Here is a 22,544-nt window from a genome sequence, read left to right on the forward strand (position 1 = left end):
GCACACACATACATATGCACGTACACATATATGTAAGGAATTAAAGTATTATACTGAAATTAACATAAGGTCTATACAGTTTTATCATTTGTGTAGGTTTGCATATTCACCACCACAGTCAAGATACTGAACAGTTTTAATACCACAAGGATCCCTCATTTTGCCCTTTTGTAACCAAACCTACCTCCTTCTAACCTTTGGCAATCACTAATCTGTCCTCTATTTCTAAAAGTTTTTCATTAAAAAAATTTTATATAAATGGAATCAAACCTGTAACCATTCGGTTACATACTTGGGTTGCTGAGGATCATTCCAAGTTGCTGGGTGTATCAACAGTTCATTCCTTTTCATTGCTCTCTTTTTAACTGAAAAAACTGGGACATCTGTCTTGTAGATATCCCTACATCCTAGACTTTGTAGCTGGCATCCCTGAGATATCATTTAACATAATCTTCTGTCCCCTACATTTCATGTACACTGGTAGTATCTAGACTCTGGACCCTAAAGTGTTCATTAGATTTGTTTGATATTTTTCAGGAGAAAACTTAAAAGGTGATGGTAGTGTTTAGCTTTAAATATATTAGTTTACCAAGTAAATGGCATTTATTAATTTATTTGTCTTAAAAATCACTTAGACATATACAAAGTCCAATTAGAGCTTTTCATTCCTCATAAGATAATCGGTGTTATTATAAAATAAAATCCCACTCAAAATTAAAGATGGTCCATATAGTCTTATAAGGAATCCCTAGGTGGTACAAACAGTTTAGTGCACCACTATTAGCTGGAAGGTTGGTAGTTTGAACACACCCAGAGGCGCCTCGGAAGAAGGCCTGGTGATCTGCTTCCAAAAGGTCACAGCCTTGAAAACCCTATGAAACAGTTCTACTCTGCACACATGGGCTCACCATGAATTGAAATGAACTCTACGGCAAGTAACCACAACATAGTCTTACTGTGGCGTAATATAATTTCTGTTAGGGTTTAAGACCCTCAATTCAGGTTGCCAGCTACTGTTCTGATATCCTTCTCCCCATTTAGATATGGGAAAGTGCTTAAATAAAAAATTCTGAATCTAATCCTGTTATCTGTAAACAACACAAATTCATATGTTCAAAACCCATGTATACAGGATACAACAACAAATATAAGAGGCACAGATCTTTTTTGGCTTATCCCGTTTAAGGAGTGTATCTTAAATTAACCAAGCTTGGCAGGGCCTTTCTTTCTTTTTTTTTTTAAACCATTAACACCTTGGCAGTAGGAGAAGCCATCTGCAATGTTGCCAGGCCTGTTCGGTGACAGATGTTAAGTGCAGATGAATGCTGTGAAATTCTGATGTCAGCACCAAGAAGCTCATTCAAGTATTCATATTACACTTGGCCAGGATAGGCCATGAAAGATTGATGACTGCTTGGAAGAAAAACATGTTGTAGGAACTCAGTCTGGATTCTGTGCTGTTGGAGTAATAGAATTCTGTAGGATTAATACTGGAAAATCTATTCAATTCCCTTGAATTTGGGGAAAAATTGTCCATGGAAGATTACTATTTTAGCCTGTGAAAATACCACGTATACCTTTATATGTTAACAGGAATAAATCCAAAACCAAACCCACTGCCGCTGAGTTACTTCCTACTGACAGTGGCCCTATGGAGCAGAGTAAAACTGCCCCAAGGGTTTCTAAGGCCATAAATCTTTACAGGCGCAGACTGCCACATTTCTCTCAGTAAAGTGTTTTAACCACTGCATCACCAGGGCTCCTTGTTAATAGGAATACTGACTGTTTCATTGAAAAACTTTATGCCAGGCACAGTTCTAAGTACTTTATATATATCATAGGTATCCCCTACTTTTCGAAAGTTCTTTTTATGCCAGTTCGCTTCTACGGAAGACCTAAATTAGTACCTGTTTTTGCTAACTAAAAGAAATCTGAAGAGGATTTTGGCTTTTATGAAAAAAGGCGAAAACCAGAAATAGGATTCAGCACTTGTTTTGCAGCGAGCCGTTAAAGAGGCAGTGCGTACTCTGAGCAGCAAGAGTGGTATTGCCAAGCTCCTTCCCTGGGGGCTACACTCAGCTTTCCTGCTTGTACTATATGTTAGTGTTATTTTCGGTTTTATGTGTTATTTGGTATGATCCAGTAGGTTATTTCTTGGGTCTGGGAACACTCGAAAATTTTCTTCTATAAATTAATGGTAATTGGTTTTTCACGTTAGGAGATTTTGGCTTATGAAACGTTTCACAGGCATGTTGTACTTTTGGATAGCGGGGGAAACCTGCATCCCATTTTAACATAAAATCAGCTCCATGAGGTAAAGATTATTATCTTTATTTTATAGACTAAGAAAGACTATAAAATGTTACTCAATTTGTCTGGCTCCAAATCAGTATTTAATATTATAACGTTATAATCAATATAATGCCACATTATTAAAAACACAGTGATCTTTGAACCCCATCTGTAGGAAAGATCAATATCTCATGCTTAATTTTTCACCACAAGCGCTGATGCTGAATGCTTAAGGGTCTGTGATCCTCAACTGTTTCTGCTCTAATTAGCAGAGTGTTCTCTACTGAATGGGTACCTGGTTGTTACTAAAGCAACTAAAAAAGGCAATTAAATGACCCCAGTTAAGCAGGACACAGGGAACTCCCCACTGATGATGCAATAAAGTCCAAATTCATTATCTCTCACTCTGTGGCCCTGTTTACCTCTCCAGTCTTACCTCTCTTCACTCTCCTCTATTACATGGCCAACCACTGTTTGTCCTATGGGCAGTACTTCTTCTCTTGGCTTCCTAACGCCACACCACATTCTAGATTTGCCTTCTATGTCTCTGGTTGCTCCTTGTTAATCTCGTTTGTTAATTATTTTCCCTCTTTCTGATCTCTAAATATTGAGGTTTCTCCAGATCGATTCCTGGGATCTGTTATCTTGTTATTCTACCTTCTCTGCCCAGATAATCCCTGGTTTTAAACACTACAAAATTTGGATTGTTATCTTTTAGGTATTATTGAGTTGATTCTTACTCATAGAAATCTCCTGTGAAGAGAAGAACTGCCTCATAGGTTTTTCTAGGCTGTAGTCTTTATGGGAGCAGATCACCAGGTCTTTCTCTTGCAGAGCCACTGGGTGGGTTTGAACTGCCAGCCTTTCGGTTAGCAGCCAAATGCTTAACCGTTGTACCACCATAGGTCCTATGAAATGTGGATTACTGCTTCCTTATTTTCATTTCCAGTCAGATCTCTTTTCTAAGCTACAGATCCAAATATGAAAATGCCAAATATCAAACTTCAAGTATCAAACACCTATTTTCTAGGTTTTTTTTTTTTTAATCTGAAATTCAACATGCCTCGAGTCTTAATCTTCCTTCCCCTAAGACTCTAACTCTAGGCTTCAATTTCAGTGGCATGTTTATCTACCTAGTTGCCCATGCAAAATATATTAGAATCACCATCCTTGATACCTTCTTCACTCTCAGAAGTGTAATCTATTGCCAGGTACAATTCCAAAACATCTTAAATCTGTCTACTTCTTTATATCTTCACTGTTATGCCATAGCCCAAGTCACTGTCACCTCTCATCTAGGTTACAGCAATAAGCTCTTAATTGGCTTCCTCTACTTGTACTTTTGCCCACACAAAAGTGATCTTAAAATACAGAGAATGTCACTTCCTACTCACTTAGGATAAAGTATAAGATGCTTACTATAAGCTCCTGCCTACTCCCCAGAGTAATTTCCTGCCACTATCCTGGTGACTTCCTTCTCTGCATCTCAGCCACAAATGGTCTTCTTCTAGTTAACTGAAACACCAATTTCTTTTTCCTTTCATAAAATGAAAAATACAGAGAGGGTCATTGAAGAACTGCTGACGGAAAACTTCCCTAATATCAAGTGAAAAGCTGACCAGCCAAAAAGCTCAACAAACCCCATATAGGACAGACCCCAAAAGGAAATCACCAAGGCATATCATTATCACACTCACTAAAACCAAAGACAAGGAAAGAATCTTGAGAGCAGCTCATGAAAAACAAAAAGTCACACACAGAGGAGAAACAATTAAGACTAAACCTGATTATTCGGCAGAAACCACGCAGGCAAGAAGGCAATGGGATGATATACATAAAACCTTGAAAGAAAAAAACTGCCAACCAAGAATAATATATCCTGCAAAACTCTCATTCAAATATGACGGTGAAATTAGGACATTTCCAGATAAACAGAAATTAAGGGAATTATGTAAAAACCAAACCAAGTTTACAAGAATTATTAAAGGGAGTCCTTCGGTCTGAGAACAAACAACATCGGACCACAGCCTGAATCTAGGATGCAAGATTGTACCAGCTCGATACAAACCTAGCAAATGAACTCTCAAGGACTATCCAAAACCAAAAGAATTACAACAGGGAATAAGAGAGGTTAATCTGTAAATGACAATGTCAGAACAATAAAAGAGAGATTAAATGATGTAGGTATAGAACTTCCAAATGGAGAGGAAGGCACGGCGATGCCAAGTAATAATAGACTGGTTCAAACCTAGGAAGATAAGGGTAAATTTCAAGGTAATCACAAAGAAGTTAACAAACCTACTCATCAAAATAAATAAGAAAAACAAAGTCTCAATAAAAACAAAATCTACAAAAATGAAAAATGAAAAAGAAATCCACGAACAAAAGGGATTCAGCACAGGAGAGTAAAAGGAACAAAGAGAATGTCAGCACCCCCCCAAAAAAAAGTACTACAAAATGACAGCAATAAACTCACACCTACCGATAATCACACTGAATGTAAATGGCCTAAATGCACCCATAAAGAGACAGAGAGTGTCAGAATGGATAAAAAAACAGGGTCCATCAATATGCTGTCTACAAGAGACACACCTTAGAAACGAAGATGGAAATTTATTAAAAATCAAAGGATGGAAAAAAAAAATACGTCAAGCAAATAACTACCAAAAAAGAGCAGGAGTGGCAATACTATTCTCAGATAAAATACACATTAAAACAAAACCCAGCATAAAAGACAAAGAAGGACACCATATAATCATTAAAGGGATGATCCATCATGAAGACTTAACCATAATAAACAACTATGCACCCAATGACAGGGCTCCAAAATACATAAAACAAACTCTAACAGCACTGAAAAGAGAAATGCACAGTTCCACAATAATAGTAGGACACTTCAACACACCACTCTTGGCAACAGAGAGAACGTCTAGAAAGAAACTCAACAAAGATACAGAAGAGCTAAAGGGCACAATCAGCCAGCTTGACCTCAAAGACATACACAGAATACTCTACCCAACAGCTGCAAAGTACACATTCCTTTCCAACGCACATAGAACATTCTCCAGAATAGACCACATCTTAGGCCACAGAGCAACCCTCAACAAAATCCAAAACACTGAGATAATACAAAGTATCTTCTCTGACCACAAAGCCATCAAAGTAGAAATTAACCACAGGAAGAGGAAGGAAAAAAAATCAATTACATGGAAACTGAATAACACCCTGCTTAGAAACCACTGGGTAACAGAAGAAATCAGAGATGGGATAAAAAAAATTCCTAGACTCAAAAGAGAATGAAAACACATCATACCAAAACCTTTGGGACACAGCCAAGGCAGTGCTCAGAGGTCAATTTATAGCAATAGATGTACACATCAAAAAAGAAGGAACAAAATCAAAACATTAGCTACACAACTTGAACAAACAGAAAGAGAACAGCAAAAGCAGCCCACAGCCACAAGAAAGGAAATAATAAAGATCAGAGCAGAAATAAATGAAATAGAGAATAGAAAAACAACAGAAAGAATCAATAAAACCAAAAGCTGGTTCTCTGAAAGCATCAACAAAATCAACAAACCACTGGCCGAACTGACAAAAGAAAAACACGGCAGGATGCAATTAACCTGAATAAGAAATGAAACGGGGGATATTACAACAGATCCAGCTGAAATAAGAAGGATCGTAACAGAGTATTACGAAAAACTATACTCCAACAAATTTGAAAACCTAGAGGAAATGGACAAATTTCCAGAAAACCACTACCCACCCAAATTAACACAAAATGATGTTGAACATCTGAACAGAACCATAACAAAAGATTGAAAAGGTAATTAAAAAAACTCCCAACAAAAAAAGCCCTGGCCCAGATGGCTTCACTGGAGATTCCTACCAAATATTCAGTGAAGAGCTTACGCCAGTACTACTCAAACTATTTCAGAACATTTATAAAAGGAAGCAATATTGCCGAATTCATTCTATGATGCCAGCATAACCCTGATACCAAAACCTGGCAAAGACACCACAAAAAAAGAAAATTACAGGTCAGTATCTCCCACAAATACAGATGCAAAAATTCTCAACAAAATTCTAGCCAACAGAATTCAGCATCATATCTTTTTCCTCTCGTATAAATTCTTCTGTCTGGAATATATTCCCTTTCACCTAGCTGTGCTCCTCTCCCCTGCCCCCCCATTATACTTACTTCTTCAAAAAATCTGTTTTTATTTGTATGATTCTTTCATGTCTATTGCGCTAGACTAGCTCCACAGGCTAGGACTGAATCTATTATGGCTGGTATTTTGTAGGTACTTGATACCTATTTGTTGAAAGAATGAGTCATCATAATGTACTGCAATTGTCTATTTTTTGTTGTTTCTTTCCTGAACTAGGCTAATCTCTTTGCAAGCAGGAGCTAGGTCTTCTTTTTTGTAGTGTTGTGTAGAGTGCTCAATGTATAGGAGGTACTCATAAACATCTGTTAAAAATAAAAATTATGTAAAACTGTACAAAGAATAATAAATTTGGACTTAAAAATGTAAACACTGCAAAGATTGTAACTAATGGATCTACTAATTAATTGAATCTACTTCCAGCTCTGGGAGTTTGAACTGGTTTTAATTATATGAAAAAAATATGACTGAAGATAATTAACGGAAGGTAGTAGCACTTTCTCTTTAAAATGGGTAGGTGTTTAATAGTCAGTATATAACCAATTTTTGTTCCTACAAATTTCTAATTACTAAAAAAAAAAAATTACTGCTTAAGACAAGTAGTTAACACTATCAAATAAGCAACTGGCAGTTTCATACAACACTAAAGATGAATGAGATCTGAAGGCTTATGCAGTTTAACTTTTGTTGGAATTCTGAGTCTTAACAGAGTCCTTCCATCTGAGGACTATGATTGGATTAACCCAAAAACCCACTGCCGTCAGCAAGGTATAAACTAGTGACTTAAAGTCATATGTAGTCATGTATTATTAATATGGTTAATTCTATTACGTGAAAGTAAATATATACGTGCAAAGTGAATATATAACGTAATATTCATAGAATATGGCTTAACATTAAAATGTACTTATCGAAATTGTTTTGAGATGGGTACAGAGGAGAGAAGGTAAGAGGACAAAAAGTCTTAACCAGTAAGATCTCATTTAGGTATACTATTTCGTTTTCCGGAAAACCTGGCAGCATAGTGGTTAAGAGTTCAGCTGCTAACCAAAAGTTCAGTAGTTCGAATCCACCAGGCGCTCCCTGGAAACCCTGTGGGGCAGTTCTATTCTGTCCTATAGAGTTGGTATAGTTGGAATGGACTCGACGGCAGTGAGTTTATTTCCTTTCTATTTGTATCTCAGCAGATACTATACCTTCTACTTCAAATTCAATTTTAACATTTATAAGCTTTTAGTAGAATTCATATTATAAAAATAAATATAAGGGGTATGTTCCTTACACTAGAATGCCAACTGATAAACGTAGTGGTAGTAGTGGGGTTGGAATATCCCCATTTTGAAATCACCATAGTAAAAACTGGTTTGGGCCTGCACCATCAATGGATGCTAAACCTAAGGTGGGGAGGAGGAATTTGATGAGGAACAGGATTATTCGGTGATTTCAAAGCATCTCCCCAGAGGCTGCTTTATTAGTTGCAAGCAGAAAAGTAGTAATTCGTTATTGGAGGTACTGGACAACACCTTAACTACCCAGACCCCTAGGTGATCAAAATTAACATCACTAGGGGCCTCTAAGCCCTGATGGCACAGTAGTTAAGCATTCACAGCTGCTAACCAAAAGGTCTGCAGTTTGAATCCACCAGTCACTCTTTGGAAACCCTACGGGGCAGTTCTACTCTGTCCCATAGGGTGGCTATGAGTCAGAACTGACTCGATGGCAATAGGTTTGGTTTTTTGGTTTAGGGGCCTCTAAGGAGCCCCTGTGACTCAGTGGTTAAAAGCGATCAACTGCTAACTGAAAGGTCAGTGGTTCAAGCCTACCAGCTGCTCCTTGGGAGAAAGATGTGGCAGTTTGCTTCCATAGAGATTTATAGCCTTGGAAACCCTATGAGGTTGCTATGAGTCAGAATCGACTTGATAGCATACCGTGGGATGGGGCCTCTGGATATCATTCCTTGAGATCACACGGCCAGTTATATAGTACTCTGACAGGGTGCGTTACCTGAATCTAATCATGATGAAACCTACATCAGACAAACCTACATTGAGTGTGGGCATTCCAGGCATAGAGACCAGCATGAGAAAAGGGCCCAAGGTGGGCAAGTATGTGTGTGAGCGTGAGCGTGTGTGTGTGTGTTTGTGTTGGGGATAATTTTGGAGAATAAAGAGTAGTTTAGTTCAGCTGGGGCAAAGAATACATAGAAAGGAGAGAGGGAAAGGAATAAAATTGTATAATGCTGGCTAAGAATTCTGTATTTAAATTTGATGGAGAATGTACAAATTGACTTTATTATAAATACTAACTAAAGGAATTAAACATGGAACTGAACATGAAACTCAATTTTTAGTCTTCCATTCACACAATTGATCAACTGAGCATTGACTATGGCCCGGCACAGGACCAGGTGCTGACACTCCTGTGGTAAACAACATGGATTCAGTCCCTGCATTCTCAGAGCTTATGATCCTAGAGCTTCTGTCTAAGTTGCCTTGTATTTCAAACAGTTTCTTAGTCCAATGTCTAAGTGTTATCAATTCTCCTTCCTTAGTCCTTTACTGTCAAGGGTATATGGAGCACTGATGCTCTACTTTCCCAGCCTGATCATATAAATCAATCACGCAGCAAGTACGGATCTTATGCCAGGAGTTGTGATGAGGATATGTAAGATGTCTTAGTCTGAAGGAGTTTATATTCAAGTTGGGGAAAGAAAATATACAAGAGTTACATTTAGAAATAATTATAAATTAAGGTCTGGCAGTAAATACTAATGTATCTAGTACAGAATTCTTAGTGGAGTGCATAGAGATAAAGAGAAAAAAGCAGGCTGTCATGATTGGAAAAGGCTTAATAAAGAGCTGGGTCTTGAACTGGGATTGATTCTGACAGATGGAGAGGAAAAGGCACTGCTGCAGGAGGCCCAACATGAGCCAGAAGGCATTGCAGAGTGGCCAGCAGGCTCACAGGAACTGGACACGCTAAGACTCTAGTTCTGTGGAAACTTCTCGGGCTCCTTATATAAAATAAGAGATGGGATTAGAATGATTTCAAACGTTCTTTCCAGTTCTATGAGAGCCAGCTTAGTGGAGTTTATCTTGGAGTATTTATTGAAGGGTTGGGAGACTGAAGATTAACAGGAACCAGAAGATTCCGTGGTAGTTTAGTAATGAGGGATTTGGCGTAGGTGAAAAGGGGCTAGGAGATCACCTAACTTTTCTCCAAAAATAAATTCATATCTATTTAAAAAAATTAAATGTATTAACTTTTTGGTTAAAACATTTACACAGCCCCCTCCTCTACCTTGTCAACTGGTACAAAAGAATCTAAAAGTATATGGACCAAACAGTGATTCCAGAGAGGCAGTTGTAGAAAAGTTCTGGGCTTAAAAAGTAAGAACTTTAGGTTCAAGTCTTGGCTCATCATTTATTAGCTGTGTGGTATAGGAAAAATCACTTAACTTCTCCGAACCTGACTTTCCTTATTCACAGAACGCGGCAAGAATACCTACTTCACAGGAATGCTTAAAAAAAAAAAAGAATGTCTGCGAAAGTGATTTGTAAGCTATCAAGTGCTATACAAATATATTTGCATGGAAATATTAAAATAATTGGGCAAATCTACTAGTCTGCCTTTGGCATTCATCCATCCAACTAAATGCCCACTATGTGCCAAGCACCATGGTGAGCCCTAAGGATGATAAGACAGAGTCTCTGCGTTCATAGAGCTTCTATTCTAGCTGGGTAGACAGATACAAGTAATTAGGTTATTAATGTGTTATAGGCAACATTTCTATGAGAACACTGTGGATAGAGGTGATGGTAGTTAAAAATTTAAATTGTCATGTAAATAGGAATCTTGTTAAGACTTTAAAGTCAATCACCAAACCAAAAAACCAAACCCGTTGCCATCAAGCCAATTCCGACTCATAGCGACCCTATAGGACTGAGCAGAACTGCCCCATAGAGATTCCAAAGAGTGCCTGGTGGATTTGAACTGCCAACATTTTGGATAGCAGCTATAGCACTTAGCCACTACACTACCAGGGTTTCACAGCAAATCTTTATATAGTACTCACGAAGGAGCAATATCTAGGTGGTTGATGCTAAATCCAGAAGAGCCAAAGCCTCCCAGCGTTGTTGATACAGTCAGGAATACAACAGCCAAAGAATAATCACAGCCAATAAATCCAGCAGCTACCAGGAATACCGCAGGTCCAATCATTCCTAGAGTTTAAAGTTGTAAAAAAAGAAAAAGCCTCAGTATTAATATTTGCTTGCTCTATAATATAGCAGTGGGTTATAATATATAATATAATGCAGTGGTTAAGTGCTACGGCTGCTCACCAAAGGGTTGGCAGTTCGAATCTGCCAGGCGCTCCTTGGAAACTCTACGGGGCAGTTCTACTCTGTCCTATAGCGTCGCTATGAGTCGGAATTGACTCTATGGCACTGGGTTTGGGTTTTATAATATAAATCTGAAATTTGATATTACTGCCACCTACTGTAGGAACATTGTACTGCCTAGAAAACTTAAATTATGTAGGGTTTCATGGGAAAAAAAAAAAAACTACTGGAAAAGATATGGGCATAATACAACTAACACAAAAAAGAAAACCTCATCATGTAATGCTATTAAATCTACATGCGACCAGGACTCAGCTAAAGTTCTACAGTATTAAAGAGGAAGAAGAGGATAATTGAAAAATAGAGAAAAGAAAAGGCTGATACAGAACGTGATTTAAAATTCATACATAACCAAAGAACACGACATAAACTGGGTTGGATGAAGTTAGAAAAACACTCCATCTCAGTTTTAACAACTGATAGCATTAACAATATGCATAGTTTATTATAGGCAGTTAAGCATAAAATATAAGTAACAATGAAGGGGATTTAATGAGTTGGCTCTCAGTTTTTTCTCTGTCCACAACAGTGCTGCCCAATAACTCTCTGCGATGATGGAAATGTTGTATGTGTACCAACTAGCTGCATATGGTTACTGAACACTTGAAACGTGGCTAGTGCAACTGAGTAACTGATTTTTAAATTTCAACTAATGTAAATTTAAATACAGATAGTCCCGACTTACTTATTGGCGTTGTAACAGGCTGCACTTAACTATCGTCCTTTTTTTGGTACATCTTACCATTAGCAGTATAGTGAAAGGATTCAAACCAAAATTCAAATCCAGTGCTGTTGGGTCGATTCCGACTCATAACGACCCTAGAGGACAGAGCAGAACTGCCCCATAGCGTTTCCAAGGAGCGCCTGGCGGATTCGAACTGTCGACCCTTTGGTTAGCAGCTGTAGCACTTAACCATTATGCCACCAGAGTTTCCCGTGAAAGGATTAGCTGAAGTTTTTTCTAAACTAAATCAGGAGCTTCAGCTGCTTGAAATCATGGACCCAAATACCGATCATTTTGCTAAAGTTGCATAGTGGTTAAGTGCTACGGCTGCTAACCAAAAGGCCGGCAGTTCAAAGCCACCAGGAGCTCCTTGGAAACTCTATGGGGCAGCTCTACTCTGTCCTGTAGGGTTGCTATGAGCCAGAATTGACTCGACGGCAATGGTTTTTTTTTTTTTTTTTTTGGCTAAAGTTGATAGATTTGGGAGGCACTGAGATGTTACTGCAAAATACATGAAGAAAAAAAGTAAAGGAACATGCAGACCGCTCTCACTAATTTTCTGACTAGAAACACCATCCCCAGCCCCAGGGATAATCCAGAATCTTCCACAAGTGGAGTTATTACCTCAACTGACAAAATGCCAGTCATCCAAATCTTCATCCTTAAATTTTTATGATTTATATATATTTTTGTATGTATGTATTAAAATATATATGTAAATTTATATGTAATGTTCCCAACCCCCAAAGACAAATAAAGATTAGATTTATAAAGATACTGATAATAAAAGGCAACAATAATGAAAACTTAAAAAAAAAAATGAGGTATTTGACTTAATGTCAGAAATGACTTAAGACAAAGTAGTCAGAACAGAAGTCTGTCATAAGTCGGGGACTACCTGTAGCCACACAAGGCTAACAGCTTGACAAAGTGAGTCCACAGGCAACCAAAAAAGAGAAAGTGGAACTGAATCAAAAGAGATTTACTCCAGATGCAGAAAAATTTCTTGAGGGTCAAAGTAACCAAGCAATGAAACAAGACAGCATCTTTCAGCGTTAAGTGTTTAGAAGGTATTTGGAGAATTAACCTACATCAGGTCCTTTTACGATATGATTACTGAATTCAAAACCATCAACAACCTCTGTGGTCTTTACCTACCAGAGACCTTTAGAAAACTGAATAATTGTTCTAGACAGTTTTAAAATTTACTTTTCTGAGAGCAGAGTCTGAAACACATAATGATTTAAGATTCTTCTGAGTTCTTTGATTTATAGCGCCTCATTTGAAATAATGACTTTGGTAAATATTTTTGGAAAATTATTCACTAAAATTAAAAAAAAATGTATTTAAACAATTTTAAATATATCTAATTTTAAATGAAAACAATTTAAAATGCATCACTTAAAAAAGAGATGGAGACTTAAAATATTTTTATTGCAAATTTAGAGCTGAAAACAAAGAGATTTATAAAGTTCTGGGCATCACTAGCAAAACAAATCATTTTTTAAAGTTATATCACTATGGTGGAGATAAGACATTATAAATCCTAATCCTCAAACTGCACAGTTACAAAAAGAACAACAATCTTGTACAAAAATATACTAAATGCATTATAGTGCTTTAATATATAAATAAAATAAATGACTGTTATTTTTATTTTATCTTGCAATGTAAACATATTAAACAAATATAAACCAGAACAAAACCTGATTCACTTACTTACCTACAAGGCTAAAAACTCTGCGAACACATATAGTTGAAAAATTCCATTTTGCCCTTAAATGGTCAGCAGCTTGACCAGACAGGATCATACATAACCAAGAGCCAAAATACGGCAGTGCAGATAAAAATCCGTTCTAAAGGAAAAAGAAGATAAAGGGTTAATTATGGTGGGAGGAAAAAACAACACACACACACAGACACACAGACACACACACGAAATCGCAGCCAACCACCACCACTTCAAAACAAAGGAAACATATGGCAGTATGCTATTTATTTTTATATAATTATAGTGAACAAGTTTGGCTTTTAGGAGGATTGTAAGATTCAGGTTCAGTGTAGTCTCCAAAAGCCCATCTCAGGCGGAACGAGGCTCACCATAGTCCAGTTTGCTCAAGGAAATCTCGACTGTTACCTTGAGGCTTGGGTGGGGGCTGGAGTAGCCCTGCAACATGGGCTGTGGCTTCCATGGGAGGAGCCTTCCTTACCAGACAACGGGCTCTCCCTACTGAACAGTTTTTGTGTCCTATTTTAACTTATTTGTTTACTTTAAAATATTTTTATTGCAAAATAGAATACAGATGCAGAGACCCACATAAACCACATGTATAGGTTAATGACTTATTGTAAGGTGAGTATCATCTAGGCCAAGGAACAGAACTTTGATGGCCATCCCAGCAGACCCTTCACAGTCCTGGCCCAATCACAACCCTCCCCCACCCCACCCCTCCATAAGTAACCATTATCCTGGTTAGATAATAATCATTTACTTATATTTATTTACAGTTACATCACCCAAATGTACATCCCCAGATACTACAGTTTAGTCTTGACCATTAAAAAAAAGATGTCTTGTAGGTCTCTTTTATTCTGTAAGCTCCCCATCCATTCCTTTCTTTTCTTACAGTTTATCTGTTGAAGAATCCAGGCCACATTTTACTTATTTCTGAAAGGTAAGGGCCAAGGAAAAACATAACTGAAAGAAACTATCTTAATGCTAAAAATGCATTACACATTTTTTCTTTTATAGAGCCTGGGAATCTTCCTTGATGTTTTCTTCCTTATACCTCACCTTCAATCACTAAGCACTGACCATTCTACTGTCTTAAAAAAAAAGGCCATTTCTTCCTGCTCCTTCCCACGTTCACTCTCCTCACCCTATTCCAAGGTCTTCCTCGTCTCTTACCTGGACTACTGCAACAGTCTCCTAATTCCTGCCTAGATCTTCTGGTTACCAATAACTTCAACCCTTCATTATCTCAGTTTCATGCTTCCCACTCTCTGATTATCACCTCCTATCTTTCCAGCTTATTCCCTCTAGTGCCTGACCCCAGCAGGTCTTCCAATTCATTGATCCTACCATCTTTTCACTCTCCTTTGTCTCTCTGTTGCTCTCCCCTCTTTAGCCAATATCAATTCCTCGGTCAGCCAACCAAATAATCATTTCCTTACATAGGCCCTTTACTTCCTTGCTCCTCTCCCACTTTATCTTACTCCCTTGGTAAAACTATCACCCTGGTTAAAACCCAACTCTTCTACTCTGCACTTGCATCTGCGTAGCTGAACATGGTTAAGAGAAAAACACCACCGTGCTTATTTGTCTTCCTTTAGATTCATAGTCATGAACTTCAAGTGGGCCTCAATGCTGCCAGGTAATCACACTGTCCCTGGTTCATTCACTCAAGCACTAGTGACTCACCTAAGCTGGTTATTTCACACCTTGTTCTCTTGCCTCAAACTCCCAACATCTGCTCCCAAGGGGTGAATCTAGGTTTTGTGTGTCATGAAGCTTATACAACTTTAGGGATCCTCTTCAAGATAAAAAGGGCCCTGGTCAAAGCACTTGGCTGCTAACCGAAAGGTCAGCAGTTTGAACCCACCAGCCGCTCCTTGGGAGAAAGATATGGCAGTCTGCTTCCGTAAAGATTTACAGCCTTGGAAACCCTATGGGGTTGCTATGAGTCGGAATTGACTTGATGGCAGAGGGTTTGGTTTTGGGTTTTCTTCAAGATAGGGAGCACAGAATTATGAATACGAAATTAGAAATGAAAGCAAATACTTAGAATAAGAAAACCAATTACAACAGATTAGAAAATTAATAAAACTATCAAATACTACAAATACAAAAAAATCCAGGAAAATAAATTTGTATTAATTTTACTGCCTGACACACCAGTAATACTTTCCCCCCATATTTGTGACTTCAAAAATTATAATCTAAAATTAAGATTTACATAAGAGTAATTCAAAGACTTTAAAAAAAATTGTTACATTGTACTGAGCTAAATAATTGTGTAATTCAATTGCTTTTATACTACATACACTGGCTTATTGATGAGTATGTATAGATTTCTCATTGGAGCACTTGTTTCTTCAGGTTGTTTTTTCTGCATCAGCGGCAATGCTTTGTGCTTATCCATTTTGTCAGGATAAGTCGCGTGAGATACGCTATGGTGTGATCTGCTATATCAGGATGCATTAACATGCAACTTACACACACATAATTGCTGTTTGCAGTAATGCTACACGTGTGTATCCTACAAATACAGAAATTCTGATAAATTCTATTTCTCATGATTTCTACCAAAAAAGAAAAAAAAAGTATGCACTCTTATAACTGTATATATTGGTTTACTGCGTATATTTATGAAAGGCAAGAGCTTGCATTTTGATTAGATGTTGAGAATAAAATCTCCCACTTACAACTCTACATGCCTAATAATTAGATAAATTTGCTATGGAATAGCTTCTAGTTCTATACATTTCAAAACTTGTTTGTCCTCTCCACTACGAATGCCTGAAAGCAACTATGTTTTATTGTAATACAACTTCTGGACCTGCACCTTCGTGTCACAATGCTGGGTTAAGTCTCCACAGTGGGTGCATATAAGAAGGTGGCTAAAATTAAACTGGTGCCCTGGTAGTGCAGTGGTTAAGAACTTGGCTGCTAGCCAAAAGGTCAGTAGTTCAAATCTACCAGCTGCTCCTTGGAAACCCTATGGGGCAGTTCTACTCTGTCCTATAGGATCCCTATGAGTCAGAATTAACTTGATGGCAACTTTTTTTTTTTTTTTTTAACATTAAATTACCTACACATGAAAGTGACTGGAAACTACATGAACTTATCTCATCAACCCAAACTAAATGTGTCTCTAACTCAAGTTCACTTAGCCAGTGTCCCAATATGCCCATGGCTGCTTCTCCAAAGCCATCTGAAATAAGGTGAAATGGAATGGAGGAGAAGATGGGGCAGAGAGGGAAGTGGTCTTGACTGCAGCTATAATATTTCTGCCTTTTCTGTGTTTTACAAAAACATATGGCCATTTGAACAAATTATTAAGGCTCCTCTCAGGGCTTTATAAGCAGTTTGTGCAAGGGAGGGACCCCCTGAAGCCTAAGCTTAGCTTCCTGGTAAATCTGCCTCTGCTTCTCTGCTCTCATGCTCAGCTGATGACCTGTCTTTCTACTTCACTGAGAAAACTGAAACCGTTAGGAGAAAACCTCTATAGCCTCCCATCACATCTATTTGTCTACCTGTCTTCCCTCCTGTTAACCTAGATGAACTACCCATACTTCTATTAACAGTTCTCCCAAATTTTAGTCAATCAATGCCCAGGGAAGCAGCAGTCAAGAAATCAGACGACGTATTGCATCGGGCAAATCTGCTGCAAGTGATTTCTTTCATGCGTTAAAAAGCAAAGATGTCACACTGAAGACTAAGGTGCACCTGACCTAAACCACGATGTTTTCAATTGCCTCATAGGCATGCAAAAGCTGGACGATAAATAAGGAAGACGGAAGAACTGATGCCTTTGAATTGTGGTGCTGGTGAAGAATATTGAATATACGATGGACTGCCTAAAGAATGAACAAATCTGTCTTGGAAGGGATACAACCAGAATGCTCCTTAGAAGCAAGGATAGCGAAACTACGTCTCACATACTTTGGACATACTATCAGGAGCGATCAGTCCCTGGAGAAGGACGTCATGCTTAGCAAAGTAGAGGGTCAGCGAAAAAAGGGAGACGCTCAACAAGATGGATTGACACAGTGGCTGCAACAATGGGCTCAAACATAACAATGATTGTGAGGATGGCGCAGGGCTGGGCAGTGCTTCGTCCTGTTGTACACAGGGTCACTGTGAGTCAGAACCAACTCGAGGGCACTTATCAACTGCAACCCATTCTCCATGTTTTCTTTCCACCACACTGGTCACTCTTTCTGAGCCTCCTTTATTGACCTCTTATCCTGGGGTCTCCAGAACTCAGTCCTTGGTTCTCTTTTCTCTGTATACACTCATTCTCTTGGCCATCTCATCTACTCTCTGGGATTTAAATACGACTGTTGGTTTTAGGTGCCCTAGAGTTGATTCTGGCTCATAGTGACCACATGTGACAGAGTAGAACTGCCCTACAGGGTTGTCTTGGCTGTAAGCTTTACAGGAGATCACCAGATTTTTCTCCTGTAGAGCCTCTGGGTGGGTTTGAACTACTAACTACCACATTTATATTTCCAACCCAGATTTCTCTATGTAACTCCAGACTCATATCCAGTTGCCTACTCCACATCTCCGCTTGGACATCTGATAAAACTCATTGCCATCAAGGTAATTCATAGCGACCCTATCAAAGTAAAACTGCCCCTTGGGTTTTCTGCAAATCTTTATAGAAGCAAACTGCCACATCTTTCCCCCCATGCAACAGCTGGTGGGTTTGAACCGCTGACCTTTCAGTTAGTAGCTTAGTGTTTTAACCGCTGTGCCACAGAGCTTGTGCAAGGGAGGGGCCCTCTGATGCCTAAGCTTAGCTTCCTGGTAAATCTGCCTCTGCTTCTCTACTCTCATGCTCAGCTGATGACCTGTCTTTCTACTTCACTGAGAAAACTGAAGCCATTAGGAGAAAACCTTTATAGACTCCCATCACATCTATTTGTCTACCTGTCTTCCCTCCTGTTAACCTCAAAATCAATGTCCCAAACTAAACCCCTGATCTTCTCCCTCTAACCTGTGCCACAGACATCCTTCCCAGTGCATGGGAACTCCTTCCTCCCTATTGTTCAGGCCACAAGTCTTGTTATACTTGACTCCTCTCCATCTCTCATATACTCATATCCAATCTATTGGGAAATCCTGTTGGCTTTACCTTCAAAACATAAACAATATATGACTATTTCTCACCATCTTCACTACTACAAGTCTGGTCTGAGCTACTTATCTCTCGCTTCCATTACTTGCAACAGCTGCCTAACAAGTCTCCCTCCCTTGCCTCCATTACAATGTATTCTCTACACAGCAGCCAGGTTAATCCTTTTAACACATAAGGTAGACCATGTCACTCTTGCTCAAAACCCTCTAACTTTCCAACTTGCTGAGAGCAAAATCAAAGTCCTTACAAAGGTCTATAAGGTCCCAAATGATCTAGCCCCACTGCCTCTCTTGACCTCAGCATCTATTACTCTCCCCTTTGATTAGTCTGCTGTAGCTTCACTGGCCTCCATGAACATGCCAGATGCACTCTTGCCTGAGGGATTATTACTTATTCTTTATTGTACTTTAGATGAAGGTCTACAGAGCATATTAGTTTCTCACTAAACAATTAATACACACATTGTTTTGTGACACTGGTTGCCAACTCCATGACATGTCAACACTCTCCCTTTCTCGACCTTGGGTTCCTTCCCTATTACCAGCTTTCCTGTCCCCTCCTGCCTTCTCCTTGGCTGGTGTGCCCATAGTCTTGTTTCGTTTTATGGGCCTGTCTAATCTTTGGCTGAAGGGTGAACTACAGGAGTGACTGCAGCACTGAGTTAAAAAGTATCTGGGGGCCATACTCTCAGGATTTCTCCAGTCTCTCTCTGTCAGACCAGTAAGTCTGTTCTTTTTTTTGTGAGTTAGAATTTTGTTCTACATTTTTTTCCAGCTCTGTCTGGGACTCTCTATTGTGATCCCTGTCTGAGCAGTCAGTGGTGGTAGGCGGGCATCGTGTAGTTGTGCCGGACTCTGTCTGGCGAAGGCTGTGGTAGTTGTGATCCATTAGTCCTTTGGACTAATCATTCTCTAGTGTCTTTGGTTTTCTTCATTCTCCCTTGCTCCAGATAGGTTGGGACCAGTGGAGTATCGTAGACGGTCGCTTACAAGATTTTAAGACCCCAGATGCTACTCACCAAAGTAAGATGTACAACATTTTCTTTATAAGCTATGTTATGCCAATTGAGCTAGATGTCCCGAGACCATGGTTTCTCCACCTGAGGGATTTTGCTCTAGCTGCCCTTTTTTTTTTTTCCTGAGTAGAATTATCTTCCTCTAGACATATGCTTGCTTAACTTCCTCCCCTCCTTCAAGTCTTTGCTCAAACTCCAGCTTTTTAATGACTCTTAATATTGGGAGCCCTGGTGACACAGTGGTTAAGAGCTTGGCTACTAACCAAGAGGTCGGCAGTTCAAATCCACCAGCTGCTCCTTGGAAACCCTATGGGGCAGTTCTACTCAGTCCTGTAGGGTCACTACATGTCAGAAGCAACTTGACGGCAATGGGGTAATATTCTTAACCCTGCTCTACTTTAAAATTTTTTTCCACACTATAACCTTCCAACATACTGTATAATTTATTATATTTATTGTCTTGGCTCCAAGCTAACGTAAACTTCACAAGACCCCTTATCCTACGCATATACACTCCTCACAGCTAATTTCAGGATTCTGCTTAAATTTCACTTCCTCTGGAAGGCATTCCCTAAATCCCTTCCCTAGGCTATCAAGCCGCCCTTTGTGTTCTCATCACCCCTTACTTCTCTCATCATTACACTCATCAGGTATGCAAGGGAAGAATATGTCTTTCTTTTCACTGCTATATTCCTAGCACCTAAGGTAAAAAAAGGTGGCCCATGGCAAAAAGATGCTCAATAAAATTGTTTAATAGATGACTGTCATCTACTTTCTACACTAGCAACAAAAAACATGGAGCACCTCATTTTACAGAGATGTGTTATATAAAACTTGCTGTAACTGAATTAGAAAAGAAGGTCATACATTTGGCACCAGGAACTTTCTATCATTTGTTTTCAGATGTTTCTGTTTCACCACGAAGTGTGCCAGGTGCCTGAGCACAAGCACATGCTTTGAGCAGAGGAGAGGGGCAGTGAGGTGAGACAGATACTTCTATTTTCCCTCTTTAAGTTACTGCCTAAACAAAAACATCAAGAGATATGAAACAGGATTTATCACGGGAATGTGTAATTTGCTTTGCGGGAAATGATTTGACAGACAACTTTTTCAGGAAACCACAGAGTCTATAAAATGAAGAACACACGCTAAAAAAATTTTTTGGGAGAGAGAAATTCCTTTCTTCCATTCATTTATCCTCAGTACAAACTTGAGAGGCCAAAACTAAACAGTCTAATTCTGATAAATACAAATACTTTCACAGTCTGAGAGAGGTAGATGCCTTAGTATTTTACCTCTTCCCCCCACCCCACCCCTAACCCCCCAAAAAAGAAAAAAGTAGGAAGGCATTTTAGCGATGATATTTAGAATCTGGTAATCTCATTTAAGGATCATTGATGGTGCAGACCAGCAAAATTTGTTAATATTTTAAATTTAAGTGTGCTTAAGAAAAGAAGACAAAAGTTTTTCATCATAGTTTGTGATCCTCTGTATTCCAGAATTATATCCTTTCAGCTCTACTTCTGTAGCTGAAGATCTTTGTTTCTTTCTGATATTTAGCTGTCAGGTAAAGAATTTACCTTTCCCCAAAGACTATGCTCTTGTCCGTGGTTCCTGAGAACCTCTACAACCTTGGGAATTCCCCAGTGATTAATGAGGCCTCTAAACCACGCCTGAACGATTATGTTAATGGGGTGACTCCAGTGAGGGCTGGCCAGGCCAGAAAGACCGCAATGTGGTATCAGCCGATGTCAGGGGTTGGGGGACATGATTCAATCAGCCATGTATATGTAATGAGGCCCCAACAGAAGCTCTGGACATGGAAGCTCCATGGGCTTCCTGGTTGGTGAAAGACATTTGTGTATGTATGTGGAAGAGTAGCACATCTCTTTTTGGGACATGGAAGCTCTGCATTGGGAGCCCTTCTGGACCTTGTTCCATGTATCTCTTCATTTGTATCCTTTTTGCTGTAATAAAACTATAATTGTAAATATAGCACTTTCCATGAGTTCTGAGTCATTCTAGCAAATTATCAAACTCAAGGAATAGCAGGTGCCAGTAAGTTGGAAGGGAGGGTATTGTGGGACTCCCAAGCTAGCAGCTTGTGTCTAAAGTCTTGAGCATCCTCAGCAGCTTGGAGAACTGTGCCCTTTAAATTGTGAGATCTGACCTAGTTCTGGGTGGGCAGGGTCAGGGGAAGAAGAACTGTACATGCAGTTGGTGTCACAACAGAAGTAGACCAGAGGGGAATAGACTTGATAATAAGTTGATATGGATTGATCAACACAGTTTGGTATCAGAGAAGTGGGACTTCTTTATCCCTCCACACACTGGCTGAGTAATTTCTTCTACAAACTTTATTCTATTTAGATTTCCACATAGTAAGACCACATCCATTATTTTTTGTGGCAGAATGCTACACATGAATAAAGTGTAGTAAATTAGAGAGGTGAATTTTCTGATCTTGCTTTTATTCCCTGATGGGATAAGACTGATAATACTTCAGAGTTACCAAATTTTTCCACTTAAAGTTCCAATGTTACAGACTCTCTCAACCTAAAACTGCATTAAATGCTCAGCATTTATACATCCATGTGCATCCTCCACAATTATTAAACTTTTTGTTCAAGAATATGATTCTTTGTAATCATTTATTTAGGAAATTGATTCTAAAATATCAATATCCAAAATAGGATAACAGATTATTACCCAATCTCTCACTGAGTTGTAACAAACAGGGATATTATTATTGGGAAAAAACTAGGAAAAAAAGAAAAGTTAGGATAACTAAGAAAACTAAACTTATATGAAAAAGCAAGCTTATAACAAAGGATCAAGAGCTGCAAAAATGTTAAATTAATGAGATTATAATTTTTATGCTTTTCGAAGTAAACTTTATTTTGCCTACTTATTTTGAATAAAGGCTATTTTATGAATGTAATATATTAATTAAAAAACTTAAATTTCTATTCAACTATAGAATTTTTAAAAACTCTATTCATATTTCTTTTAGAATTCACTCAGAAAGAAAATGTCTTCTTCGCATGAAAATGCAAGATAAAAGATTCTAGT

The 22,544-nt window shown here is 38.6% G+C and overlaps 1 protein-coding gene across 4 annotated transcripts in view; it reads right to left on the reverse strand.

Moving 5' to 3' along the window:
- SLC17A5 (solute carrier family 17 member 5) overlaps nt 1-22,544 on the reverse strand; it is a 69,205-nt gene that overhangs the window by 13,474 nt on the left and 33,187 nt on the right. For all 4 annotated transcript variants that reach the window (XM_064288048.1, XM_064288059.1, XM_003404392.4 and 1 more), the window contains exons 8-9: nt 13,315-13,447; nt 10,540-10,687 (exon numbers count right to left, since the gene is read on the reverse strand). In XM_064288048.1, the coding sequence (XP_064144118.1) occupies nt 10,540-10,687; nt 13,315-13,447 (281 nt within the window). The remainder of the gene's footprint in view (nt 1-10,539; nt 10,688-13,314; nt 13,448-22,544) is intronic.

This window comes from Loxodonta africana, chromosome 1 (genome assembly GCF_030014295.1).
Source record: "Loxodonta africana isolate mLoxAfr1 chromosome 1, mLoxAfr1.hap2, whole genome shotgun sequence".
NCBI classification, from domain to species: Eukaryota; Metazoa; Chordata; class Mammalia; order Proboscidea; family Elephantidae; genus Loxodonta; species Loxodonta africana.